Source organism: Epinephelus fuscoguttatus, linkage group LG13 (genome assembly GCF_011397635.1).
Source record: "Epinephelus fuscoguttatus linkage group LG13, E.fuscoguttatus.final_Chr_v1".
Classification (NCBI taxonomy): Eukaryota; Metazoa; Chordata; class Actinopteri; order Perciformes; family Serranidae; genus Epinephelus; species Epinephelus fuscoguttatus.
Window position 1 is genome coordinate 29,636,554 of NC_064764.1, and position 13,764 is coordinate 29,650,317.

Here is a 13,764-nt window from a genome sequence, read left to right on the forward strand (position 1 = left end):
CAGAACATTCCCCTGGGTGCTCTCAGTGACATCTAGAACATCTTTCCCAATTCATTGTCTATGGAGCAGCTCCACACTTGATAACATCACAAATTTGAGTTTTAGCACTTCAGTTTCTGGATTTGGGAGAGAATTGCTCATGTTTACAAATATTTTTGGACATCTAAGGCCACAGCAATAACGTAGAAATTTTGAAAATTGGCATGGTTTTTCTTTAAGACAAAGTAACCATTGTTATGTCCCAGTTAGAAATAAACTGTGCGTGCCAATACCCATACTACCATACTATTTAGTATGCCAGGAAAAGATTAAGTATGTGTCAATACATAGTATGTCAATGCAGTATGCCAAAAACACCAGAATGTTCTACTACATCCAGTCAGATTTTGCAGCATGCAAGCTAGCATACTTTTCTGGCTATTCTGACCCACAATCCTTAACCCACACCCAAAATACCTCTCCCCACAATCAATCTTTCAAAACTTTTTTTACCCCCAGATCCAGACCACTAACAGTGGCTTGGATGATGCCACCAATGGAGACCAGGACTATGATGTGATCCATTATGGTTATGGTTTGATTAACCACACAGAGGAGGGCAGTACTGGCTTCCCATTTGGTGTGGCACACGGCACAGACCATGTCAGTCTTGCCATGCCTGTGAACCCTGGGCGAGCACTGATGGTGTTCTTCAGCCTGAGGGTGACCAACATGATCTTCTCAGACGATCTCTTCAACAAGAGCTCCCCAGAATACAAAGCTTTGGAGCAGCGCTTCATAGAGCTGGTAAACGTCTCACATTTACCGTACTTGTGGTTATCAGTGTTCCCACTGTTGTGTTGTAACATCCAACTGTACATCTTTTCCCAGCTTGTGCCCTACCTGCAGTCCAACCTGAGTAACTTTGAGAACCTGGAGATCCTGAACTTCAGGAACGGGAGCATTGTGGTCAACAGCCGGATGAAATTTGGCAAACCTGTGCCACAAAGCGTCACCACTACTGTCTATCTGATCCTTGAGGACTTCTGCAACACAGCCTACCAGACCATGAACCTGGCCATCGATAAGTACTCACTGGACGTGGAGTCAGGTAGGTTCTCATCGATGTACACTGTGATGTTTTTACGAAAGCGCTGGGCAAGAACAACTGTAATAGTTTGAAGCTTATGTCAGATTTTTCTTAAAGAGGTAGTTCGGATTATTTCTATGTTGGGTTGTATGGGGTACTTATCCATAGTCAGCATATTACCTACAGTAGATGTTGGTTCGGCTCACCCCTAGTTTGGAGAAGCAGGCTGGAGTCTACCACAGAGAATAAGCAATATACTGCTGTGGAGGGGGGAGAGCATTATTTTAGCCACCTAAAAAAATTCCACCAAAAAACCTTCCCTTTAGACATCCTGCTCCAAACAAACAAAGAAAAGTTCAGTTCTCAGGAGGATATACTGTCTGTGGATAAGTACCTCATATAACCCCATTTTAAAAAACCTGAACAACTTCTTATAAGGAACTTTATCCTTTTCTTGCAGAGAGTTGGATTAGAGGATTGACACCACTTTCATGTCTGTGCAACAAATATAAAGCTGGAGCCAGTAGACAGCTATCTTAGCTTAGCATAAACACTGGGAATGGGGGGAAACAGCTAGCCTGGCTCTCCAACAAATTTGCCACCCAGCACCTGAAAAGCTTTTGAAGTTGCTGGGCCAAGAAGTAGTACCGCTCATAACCCCCTGTAGAACTACAAACTGTTGTTATAAACAAACTAGTTAGTCAGGCTAACTGTTTCCCCCTGTTACCAGTCTTTATCCCATGCTAAGCTAACTGGCTCCTGGCCCCAGCTTCATAATGAAACTAAATATGAGACCGGGTTTGATCTTTTCATCCAACTCTCAGCAAGAGAGCATGTTTCCCAAGATGTTGAATCATTTCCTTAATGGGTGTAACTTCAGTGAGTCAGTATTGAAAGACATGTTAGTGTGTGAGGAGGCCTGGGAAAACAGGTGTCGAATCCCTGACGTGACTCTTATTGATCTGAAGAGGTGAATGTCACGGTCACATCAGCTGGGTTGAGATAATCAGGGCTTCCCTGGACTGCAGCCAAGTTGACACATGGAGCATCATTAACTGCAGTGTGACCAACTGATTACTGTGTGCAGCTCTGGTTTCACACAGTGTGTGTATTTTATCGCCTCCAGTTTTCATAATGAGGCTCAATTATGGAGCCAGCGTGACATTCCTGTGCTCTTTTTTGAAAAATGTCTTCATGTGGTATCGATCTCCGTGCTTCTGTGTATGAGAACATCATCAGTTGTAATAACCCATTCATAATATCAGTGATTCATGCTTGTGTTTATAATCATGACTGAGCTGCTGTAATCTGTCAGAGTCACAGCCAGCGCACAATGCAGGATCCCAGCATGCACTGGGGCTGCATTAGATTGGGAGGAAGAATGGCCTTTTATGTGTCAGTCTATTTTGGGGACAAAAATATTGTAGTCAGGTAATTTAAAAAAACATCAACTACAATTTAGAATCTTGTGTTCAACAATAGGCTATTATTTTTACCAGCACAGCAACACGTGGCTGGTATTGTTTTCACCTTGTAAGTCTGTGTGTGTGGGTGTGTTTGTGCATGTCATCATGACAAAGTGTTGTCCCGGAGACAGATTGAAGTGGGAACTGCAACAGAAGTGGTTTTGAGTACTCTGCCAGGTGATAATGTGTCTGCAGACAGATTTTGTTACCGCAATAGCGTCACAACTGTGCAAAATTCAGTCATAAAAATTTACAAGTGTCTTGCTGAGATGATAATGAAGGCTGAGCTTTAAGATAAGTGTGGTCCAAACAAGTGCACCAGAAGTAAAGGGGTATGACATAGGGAAGTTGTCATTGCCCTTTGCCCACATTTGTTCACAGCCACTTCCCAGTTTTAATCAATCATTCCCTTTCACTGGTCCAACTCAGTCTGGGGCAGTGATTCCCAACTGGTCCAGGCACAGGGTCCAGATACCTCCTTACTCATTAGTTCAAGGTCCACACACTTTAACACGTATGGCGTCGTCAAGCTAGTTTGCTGTCACAAAAAGGACAGCTAGTACTCCTTAAGTCAGTCACTGCACAGCAAGAAATGACACTTCAAAATAACAGCCCTGTGCTGCAAATTCACTGCACTTAAAAGTGAAATGTGTTTTTTTATGAGCTTGACACATTTGTGAGTCACTTGCGGTCCATTCAGGATGGACCACCAGTTGGGAACCACTGATCCAGGGCATATTGAATTAATCTGGCACACTTCATCTGTTTCACCAAACTCACTTCCCTCGTGCAATTGCACCATACACACCAATCTTGCGCCGCAGCATCTCAAGATGGTCTCTAGTATTGAATTGAGTTTGTTTACTGTTGTTTTATTTTGGTGTAATTTAAAAGAAAAGTATGCTTATTGGCTTTCCTGCAGAGAGTTGGGTGAGAAGATACTTTGTCAGGTCTGTATTCCTTCTTCTTCTTCTTCTTCTGTCTATATCCCTTTTATTATGTGTGGGTATTATGGGAGTGTTGGGTCGGTAAATGAGTGTCATGTACATGTGTTTTATGTTATGATTGTGTCCATTTTACCGAAGTGTGTTGTATGTTTTGTGTTGGACCCCCTTGAAAACGAGATGGTTCATCTCAAGGGGCTATCCGGTAATAAAACTTTGTGAAAGAATTGATTCGCCTCTTAAAAAAGCAGATCACCTGCTTTTTTCAGTTTCTTCTGATGCCTTTAAAGTGAACATCTCTGCTTCTTTAATTTCCAGGTGACAAGGCCGACCCTTGTAAGTTCCAGGCGTGTAACGAGTATGCGGAGTGTAAAGTGAACAAGTGGTCGGGGGAGGCGGAGTGTGTCTGCAATGCTGGCTACTTCAGCGTGGACGGCCTGCCTTGTCAGAGTATCTGTGAGCTGCGCACTGACTTTTGCCTCAATGACGGCAAGTGTGACATCATCCCCGGCCAGGGAGCCATCTGCAGGTGGGTGGGGATTAGGGGGAAGTGATCTGTGAGAGTGTGTGTGTGTGTGTGTGTGTGTGTGTGTGTGTGTGTGTGCTGGGAAAGTGTGTCTGAGTTTGCAGGTTTGCAAGGCCAGTGCTTCCTCACAGAAACAGATTGTCAACGGTTCATGCACGAGGCTTAGCTTCCCATTTTAAAATCAGTTTGTTTGACTGGATGTTGATCATATGAAAGCAGATGATGTCCAGTGCACCCTAAAAGCCTTTCTTTTATCCGCCTTTGGGTGTCAAAATGTGCTCTAGCTTGAAGAATTATAATCATAACCAAATACATGGAATAGAGATTTAGTTTTACACATTCATTGGCTGCAAATACCAATTAACTGTCTCCAAACTTTTATATTTTCTGGCCTAGATCAAGATTGTTTAAAAGAAAATCATGTCAACATTTTTAGTCAGACCTCAAACCTTTGGCAGTTTACTATACTAATCTAATTGTGCCCTCCAGCATTCAATGTACTATACATAAATAAGAACAATGAGCACCATTTGTGGCGGCATAAATACTCAGATTTGTTTCATACTGTGATTTATTTTTTAGCTCCAGGATGCATATTATCACATTTTTGTTTGGTGAAATACTGTTTATTATATAGTGTTGCAGCCCTCTTTTATTTCCGTTATTATCTACAACATTTCTAAGGCTTAAAATTACGCTGTGTGTGTGTTTTTGTGGGTTTGTGTACGTGTTTTCATGTCCAAACAGACATGTGCGTGGTAAGATGATGTGCCAGTACTCCAGATCCGTGACAGAAACATGTCCTCTGGTTTGGTTCAAGCTCTGTTGTATGTGGTGCACTTGAAATTGAATAATTATGAACAGACAGATAGGAGGCTGTGTGCCCAGATGAGTGCTAACCTTTGTTTCACACCCTCTACCACATCATAAAACATGCAAGCAGCTCCAGATGCTGTTGGATTGTTGTTTACTCCACGCTATCCAACCTAAAGTGCTGCATCGCTCCATGGAGACAGGAAACAAACATTTGAAGAGTTAGTTTATTCCAAAACATTTCTGATTTAACGACACATACGGAACATTATAATTGTTGTTATTAACTATGTCAAGACACAATACGAACATGATCAAGTCATTCATTTCTACATTCTTTAATTATTCAAGACAATAAAAACCAGGAACAGCGATGAGGATGTTGTTCTTCCGCAGTTTCCTGAGTGCTTAAGAGTTTTAACAAGGATTCAGTCTGTGTTCAATTTTTGTTTCTGAGTGGAAATTGTTTTAGCTGACAAGGTTTAATCATCACCTCAGGTGTCGTGTTGGGGAGAACTGGTGGTACAGAGGAGAGCACTGTGAGGAGTACGTGTCCGAGCCGCTTGTGGTTGGCATAGCGATCGCCTCAGTAGCGGGATTCCTGTTGGTAGCCTCCGGAGTCATCTTCTTCCTCGCCAGGACGTTACGGGACCAGTATGACAAGGATGAGTCAGAGGACCCCATACGGTGAGGCAAACCACCCACGAATCATGAGTTAGATCTGACATCTAATCCATGTTATTCTCACTGGGTCTCTCCAGTTTTTAGATTTAGATTTTGTTTAGTTATCAGTGACAGTGACACAGTGGAGATTTAAACAGATCTTTTGCTAATCCCTGCCCCCCCCCCCCATATGTGCTGTTGTCGAGCCTGTCAAGCTTTCGCCACCACATGTCAAGAGGGGGTTTTCAGTGACATCAGTAAGAGATAGTCCAAAGGAAATGATAGCACAGTTTTGTAATAATAGTCCTGAAATATCAGAGCAAAGTAGGCACCACAATAGGCTGCATGTTGGTGCAGTCGTTAGCATTGTTGCCTCACAGCAAGAGGGTTCCTGGTTCAAACACAGGGTGGGGAAACCCCTCTGTGTGGAGTTTGCATGTTCTCCCCATGTCAGCGTGGGTTTCCTCCAGGTACTCCAGCTTCCTCCCACAGTCCAAAGACAGGCAGGTTAATTGGTGACTCTAAATTGTCCATAGGTGTGAATGTGAGTGTGAATGGTTGTCTGTCTCGATGTGTCAGCCCTGTGATAGTCTGGTGACCTGTCCAGGGTGTACCCTGCCTCTCACCCAATGTCAGCTGAGATAGGCTCCAGCACCCCTGCGAAATGAATGAGTTCGACTGAACCAAACTGGTCTGAGTCTGCAGCTGCCTGGACCAGAGAGCTATGTGAAACAGAAGAGCGCTCACTCTGCTGCAAAATCTGGGGACCAAAATGTCCCTAAAAGTACACTGCACGCCCTCCGACAAAAAGAAGAAAAATTCTGCTCAACTTGAAGAATCACAGTCGTCTAAGGGGTCTCAGACTTATGATGCAAATTGACTTTCAGGGGGCAGCCCTAGTATGAGCATTAAATCAAAAACAGCATGCTAGGCTGCCCACATGGGATCAATTCCTCAGATATGAGGATCACGTATCAACAAACCAGCATACATCAGTATTAGCCTAATTTTATGCATGATCAATGATGATAAAGATACTGAAAAATGATATTGCAGTGCAAAAATAGCATAAAGTCAGTATTTGAGAGACCTCGTAAAATTTCACAAATCATGTTTTCAGGTGAGCTAATGTCTTGTTCAGAGGAGCCAAGCGTCCCCTGGCTCCACTGTCGTTTTTTCACCCTGACTGTATTTCATCTTCTAGTAATATTTCCAAACATAACAAATATGTCAGGCTGAATTTAAAATACGTGCACAAAACTTTCACAAGAGACCCAAAATATTTCTGTTGGACATGAAGGTGCATCATGTTGCGTCCAAAAATGTAGCCCTGGGTCTGAATAGATGTGCAATTCACATGTAGAACAAGCAGAAACAGCATATACTTTATACAGTATGTGTGACTCTGACACTCACATATATATTAAAACTCTCTATGTATTCTATATACATATAACCTACACCACACTGCTTTGTAAAATAAACAGTATTTGATGAATTAACCTGTCAGATTCTTGCTGTTAAATATATTCCTTGACATAAGCAAAGTTTACGTTTCTGTTTGATAGTGAACAGAAACACTTAAATTTAGAATGTTTGAAGTTTTCTCTCCTCCACAAGATCGTTTTAAGATTAAAGGAGCCTGGTTACTTTCTTTAGGGGTCCGAATAAGTTGAGACATGCCATGACTGCATCCCCAGTTAGACAGCCAAATTTATCCACACCACCATCCCTGTACTCCTCTGTACTCACAGCAGGAGATCTACCTCTCTGTGCCTGGGTATCTATTTACTCTTGTCCTGCTTTAAGCCCTCTGTTACCTTTTGTTTTGCAGACACAAAGACACGCAAAGTATCTGTTCACCATCTATTTGTGTGTGTGTGTGTGTGTGTGTGTGAGTGAGTGAGTGAGTGAGTTAATGAGTGAGTGAGTGAGTGAGTGAGTTAATGAGTGAGTGTGAGTGTGAGTGTGAGTGTGAGTGTGAGTGTCTGGCATGCTTCCCAGAGCAGCCTGTGGAGAAACACTGTTAACCTAAGCCAGTTAACTGATCAGATATGGTGCTGATCTATTTCCAAAAAGCCTTAAACACCCAACACAATAGGCTCTCTGTTAGTGTGGACTCAGGCAGTAACTAAAGGGACTTATCCAAGGTTAATGAAGGTTAATCAGTCATAACCACTGCAGCTCAGTTTTCTTTTCTGGCTTTCTACATGACGTGTTGCTTTGTTTATCGTCCTGGCTCCATGCTGTGACTGAGTTATTTGTGCATTGCTCCACAGGCGAGCAGAGAGTCTCCCGTCTCTGGAGAGGGCGACCAAGTACAACCCCATGTATGAGAGTGAGGCCACCACAGGCTACAGCCACTACTACCGCCGCTACCCTGAAGCTCCTGTGTACAGCAGCGCCAGCGCTGAGGCCTCCACTGATTTCAGCAGCGAAGAGATACGACACATCTATGAGAACAGTGAACTGACCAAAGAGGTGTGTGTGAGCTGCTGTTCACTGGTCGATTTAGAAGAAGCTGTATATTGACATTTTAAATAAGTGATCACAGAGGAAGTTAGAGGTGATCAGTGGTGGGAGAATACTTATATTTACTTACTTATATTTTGAGTTAAGTTACAAGTAAAATTTATGCACTCAAAACTTTACTTAAAGGGAAACTTCAATACTTTTTAACTTGGACTCTATTTTCTCATGTTCTTGTGTCTAAGTCAGTAATATGGAGTTTTTAAAACTGGTCCAGTATTGAGAGAGATGAAACTGGCTGCAATGTAAATCCTATGGGCAATTGGCCTTTCGCTAAGCCCCAGCCCTTAGGCGATGGTCCTGCAAGCTGTCAGAGTAAGCATGGAGCCCTCACTGTAACTAACTGCACTCCTTGAAGAAATATTATCATATGTTTGGAGAAATGAAAGAGTGATTGCAGAGAGAAGCAGACAGAGGGGTCTACAGTCTGTGTTTGAAGGATATATCCAGGATGTCAAACTGACTCAGCAGCAACAACAGGTTAAAAAGACAAAGATAGTTAGAAGCTAAAGCCGAACTATAGGCTACAGATCACAGTGTAAAAGTGAACCACCACATCACTGCTGATCGCCACACAAGATATATGAATGAATATTAATATTAATATATGAATATAAAGGGAAACTGCACTGATATTGAACCAGCTGTGTGGCATCGCAGTGTGTGCAGATGAACAGTGTTTGGCTTCACCCCGTGCTGCTGCCAGCACCCAGACCTCCGCTGCCGGATGGGGAATGAATCTCCGGGTGAAGTCAAACAACGTTCATCTGTGCATACTGCGATGACACACAGCTGGTTGAATATCAGCAAAGTTTCCCTGCTTCCCTTCACTGGTTCCTGTACAGCAGGGTCGGTCTTTATTCACTGTTATAGTCATTACAAAGCAAAAGCAGCATGTGTATACATTCAGTAGGCTATATCTTCAGTAGCTAGCTAGCTAACCCTACACTTTTCAGAGTTTGATTTTGGTTTTGGAACAGGGAAGAAACGTATATCTTTATCAACCTCTCCAGGTAACGAATAGCTCCAAATCCACAAAACCAGCCTGAAAACGAAGGAAATCTAAAACGACTGCATTAGAGCCAGTGGAGCACAGCTGTGTTGTTGTCAGACCCAGGTTTGAGCTGGCCCAATGCTACGTGAGTAGCCAGTCTGCGTCCGGTGGTGGGACTTAGTGAAGGGTCAATAGCCCATAGTGATTACATTGCAGCCTGTTTCATCGCTGCGGCTCTATCGCTCTCTCAATACTGGACTAATTTCAAAAATTGTCATCTCCGTATTAGTCACATAGATGCAAAAACATGAGAAAATAGGGTCCAGGTTCAAAAATAAGTTCCCTTTCGGAAAAAGTACAAGGTACACGCACTAAAATATACATAATGTACCAAAACAAATGAACTCATTTTGCAGTTGGCCCATATTAGAATGATACAATAGTTTTTTATATTGAATTATGATTAGTAATGCATTTATGTGTCATGACTTTAATGGTTCAGCTGGGGCCCTTCTAACTACTCTATATAATACTGCATAGTTTATTGATCTGAAATGGAGAAAAATAAGTATTATTACATTAACCGGACTAATGTGGATGTACACCAAGTCATGGAGATGTCTTCTCTCATTTCATAAAGAAAAATTTATACAGTTGTACTGAAATGCAGGTAGAAGATGCGCCCAGGATGGGATACATCACTGTCATTTCCCACATCAAAAGTTTACCTGACAAGAATCTGAATTGGGAAGTCTTGGTATATTACCAGCTGGCTTTATTTGCTCTTAAATAGGAAGCCATTATATTTTTTTTTCTGAGTGCATAATATCACATTTTGGTTGAGCCACATCCTGTTCAGTTTGGTTTTTTTATCTGCCTATGATGTAATGCTCCCTCCCGACTGATACCATGTGTTTCTGCAGGAAATCCAAGACAGGATACGCATTATTGAGCTCTACGCAAAGGACCGGCAGTTTGCAGACTTTGTACGGCATCATCAAGCGTGAGTGCCTCTGTTGTTTTTCCTTTTAGACTGCAATGAGATAAACACATGGACCAAACGCACCAGGATGTGAGAGAGGGAAAAAGGGAAGTGAGTTTGAGATACAGGAGTCTGGCGAGATTATGCTGAAAAAAAAAAAAGGCGCTGGAGGATGACCAAAAGTTCAAGTCATGCCAAACCAGTGTGGAAACAAATTTATCATCCTTAGATCTTCACCAATCAGGCCCGGAGCTGATACAATGAGACAGAAACCATTAGGAGACACAGACATTCCTCTGTCTGCCAACAGTCTGGCAGTAGCACTGTGTCTGTGTGTTAAAGCAGTGGGTGTTTTTAAGTCGTATCTGGCTGTAGATCACCGCCGTCTGTGCCATGGAGATTCTTCATGCCAGATAAACCCGAGATAAGTTGTAGGCACTTGTTTGTGCAGTGAAGTAACCAATTACAATAGGAAGATGAAATCCAATGTGTTTTTTTATGTGCTGCAGCGTCGTGGATACCCGCAGAGAGAGCTCCTCGGTGCACACATGAAGCTCTACTGTAAACAAGGTATTTCTTTCTATTTTAGGACTCTGTTACAAGTGCTTAATTTCAGTTACAAGTCCTCTGATGAACTTGGTCAATGTTATCAGCTACTGTAGAGTCAGTGGGGATGAAAAGACAGTGAAATACTTAATGTGGGGCTATGTACATGCCAAGACTTTGTTTTTGGAAAAGAAACGGAAAAGAGACAAATTATGATCTGGTTGCATATGGACTAAAGAGCAAAGGGGGTGTAGCTTCTGCAGTTTTGAACATATAACTATAATATATATAATACACGTAAGTATGCATGACGGAAAATTTAAAGGAATAGTACGAACCTTTGGGAAATACACTAATTTGCTTTCTTAGCTTAGCTTAGCATAAAGACCATAAGCAGATGGGAACAGTTAGCCTGGCAGTCCAAAGGTAACAAAATCTGCCTACCAGCCTTTCTATGGTGCACGAATTGAGTGGTTCTCAAATGGTGTGCTATGATGCCAACCCAGGTGTTCCATTGGATTTTGTGATAAACAAAAATTAGTATTGCAATTTTCAACTGGGCCTATACAAAAAAGTTATGAATTACTGGATCGGCATGTTGTGCACACCCATTTCCTGATAAAGAGACAAACTCTGGCTAAAAAATTTACTTTAATTTATTTTAAAAATACCTTAACTGGGAAAATATTTGTTCCTATTCGCACATTAGTGTGTGACACATCAAATGCCCTGATTGGCAGCCAGTGTGAGGGATGGTAACATTTAAAAGGAGAAAGCCATGAGTGGGACAATGGATCGCTTTATGGTATGCAACAAATAACAAAGCACCAGCGAACACAACCTACCACCAAAAGAAAACAGAAAAAAAACTGTCAGTAGACAGTATCACAAAAGCTACCTGTCGTATTTGTTCTTAATTTTATTGTCTTATGTTATGATAAGAGTGATAACACATGTTATAGAAGTCACTGTGCACAGATCTTAATACAGGTGTGCCTTGAGATTTTGACTTGCCGTTTGGGGTGCTTTGGCCACAGAAAGTTTGAGAACCACTGCCCTGATTAACACACTACATCTTGTTTATTAATTCTGTGCAAAAACAAAATCTTAAAACAACACACTGCAGTTTTATTGGGGGTTATGTTGCCTGACCAATCCATATACAGGAAGTCATTGCTCCAGATCAGGAAAAATTCCAGCACTTATCTCCTGTAAAACCACAAATTGCTGTTTTGCAACTTGATTTTTGCACCAATTGTTTTCCCTCTGGACAGAGCCAGGCCAGCTGTTTCCCCATTTCGAGAGTGGTATCAGCCTTCTCTCTTAAGAAACCAATCAAGCTTATTTCCCATCAGTTCAGTCTCAAGTGGGCTTATAGCATATTGCAGCCTCATAAACAGAATAGAATATTGTATTTCCTGACCTTCAAGGCGTGTGTCCACGTATAATAAATCTGATAGTGTTTTTCTTTGGCATCATCCCAACAATATCTACACATTTATGCTAGCTAGTTAGCTAATGTCATGCTACAGGGTTGACAATAGAGCTCACAACAAGCTTACAGCGTATACAGTGATAAAAGCCCAACACTCACCAGCAATATTCAGTGTTTGGGCAAACTGCTCCCACAAATGGGCTTTTCTGTCCTTGTTGTGCTAGTTTCTGACGGACATAACGTATAGCTTGGGATAGACAGTAGCTAAAGGAGTGGCAGTGACAACAACAGTGTCTTTCTGAAAAGTTGAGTGAGTTAAGCGCTCGGAGTGGTCGCACAAAAAAGCCAGAGTACTCTAAAAAAGATGCTGGGTGCTGCGCTTTTTCTCTAGGAGATGCATGCTGCCGAAACAATCTCTCCTCACTGGAAACAATTGATAGAAGACACTGCCACTCAGAAAAAAACTAGACTGTAGTGTGTGTATTAGATGTATCTCATACATATAAAAATGTGGACTCTGCAAACTGACTCACTTTTTACTGCTGCACAGAAACTTGCCTCTCTGTTAAAAACTGAAGCTCCCTGTCAAGACTCTCCACTTTCTTCATCACGGCACTATGCCCTCATGGACTGTTTGAGATGGACTGTCATTCAGCACGCTGCTCTTTACTTTCCTGACCAACGACCTCGCTCTGTCTGTCTGTCTGCGTACGTCCCTGAAGTGTTGACTCTTCTTCTTCCTTCTTTTGTGCCTTCTCTTGACTGGGTGAGCTGGTTGTGACATCGAGTGTTTGCTGCTCATCTGCTGGACGTCTCCCTTCATGGGAAAACTGGACCGCATCCTATTACTTGAAATGTTCAAAATGTTCAACACATATACTGTCTACGCTAGTACCGTTGTTTAGTCGAATATCGAGTTTTGTGTCATCATGTCATAACTATCCATTCTTTTAAAGGGAAGAACTTAAAACTGTGAATATGTATATAGTGTTACTGTGATTATGTTTGCTAGTTAAAGGGGACCTATCATGCTTTTCTGTATTTTCTATATAATTGTAGAATGTCAGATGTTGATGTTAAACGTGGCCAAAGTTTTAAATAATGAGGTAATTGTATAAAATAATCCCTGTATGAAAAAACTTTAGGCTTGACATCGTTAGCTTGGGACAGATTTTGTTATATGGTCATCTGCTCCAGCCACGCTACGGCAAGTGTTTACATTACATACACTGCTACATGAAGCTACATGCTAACATCAGGCAAACATGTAATCTTTGATAACGATGTTGTCAATTCGTCCCCGATTTTGGATCATATTTCTGTTGAAACATGACTGGTTGTGAAAATTTTGGTTTAGAAGCATTTATTGGTGGTTTTTCCACAGGATTTTTTACAGCTGCAAGTACACTGCTACAAGTAGCAATATGCTAATGTCAGGGAAACCTGTAATCTTGATTGTTAATGTTATTCATTTGTCCCTGGTTTGGATCATGTTTCTGCTGGAACATGTCTGGTTGGTTATTCACTGTTACAGTCATTCTCCTGGCTGCAATGACGGTGCAGAGATGCTGAGATACAGAAGACCAGATTATGCTGACCAATCAGAACAGACTGGGCTTTTTTAGGAGGGTGTCGTAAACAGACAGCCGCTAAATGTTTCAAAAAGATGGGGTGAATACAGGTATTCCAGTACAGACAGTATGAGGAATGTTTTCTTTTACATTAAAGCATGTAAATATGTTCCTCTAGACACCCAAAATACAAGTATGGACCTGAAAATGAGCATGACAGGTCCCC

The 13,764-nt window shown here is 41.9% G+C and overlaps 1 protein-coding gene across 1 annotated transcript in view; it reads left to right on the plus strand.

Moving 5' to 3' along the window:
• The window catches only part of impg2a (interphotoreceptor matrix proteoglycan 2a), a gene marked incomplete at its 5' end in the record, with an annotated part of 79,501 nt that overhangs the window by 19,477 nt on the left and 46,260 nt on the right, over positions 1–13,764 (plus strand). The window contains 7 exons of the mRNA XM_049593386.1: positions 499–786; positions 871–1,090; positions 3,798–4,008; positions 5,317–5,505; positions 7,761–7,962; positions 9,928–10,007; positions 10,496–10,556. Coding sequence (XP_049449343.1) covers positions 499–786; positions 871–1,090; positions 3,798–4,008; positions 5,317–5,505; positions 7,761–7,962; positions 9,928–10,007; positions 10,496–10,538 — 1,233 coding nt within the window. The remainder of the gene's footprint in view (positions 1–498; positions 787–870; positions 1,091–3,797; positions 4,009–5,316; positions 5,506–7,760; positions 7,963–9,927; positions 10,008–10,495; positions 10,557–13,764) is intronic.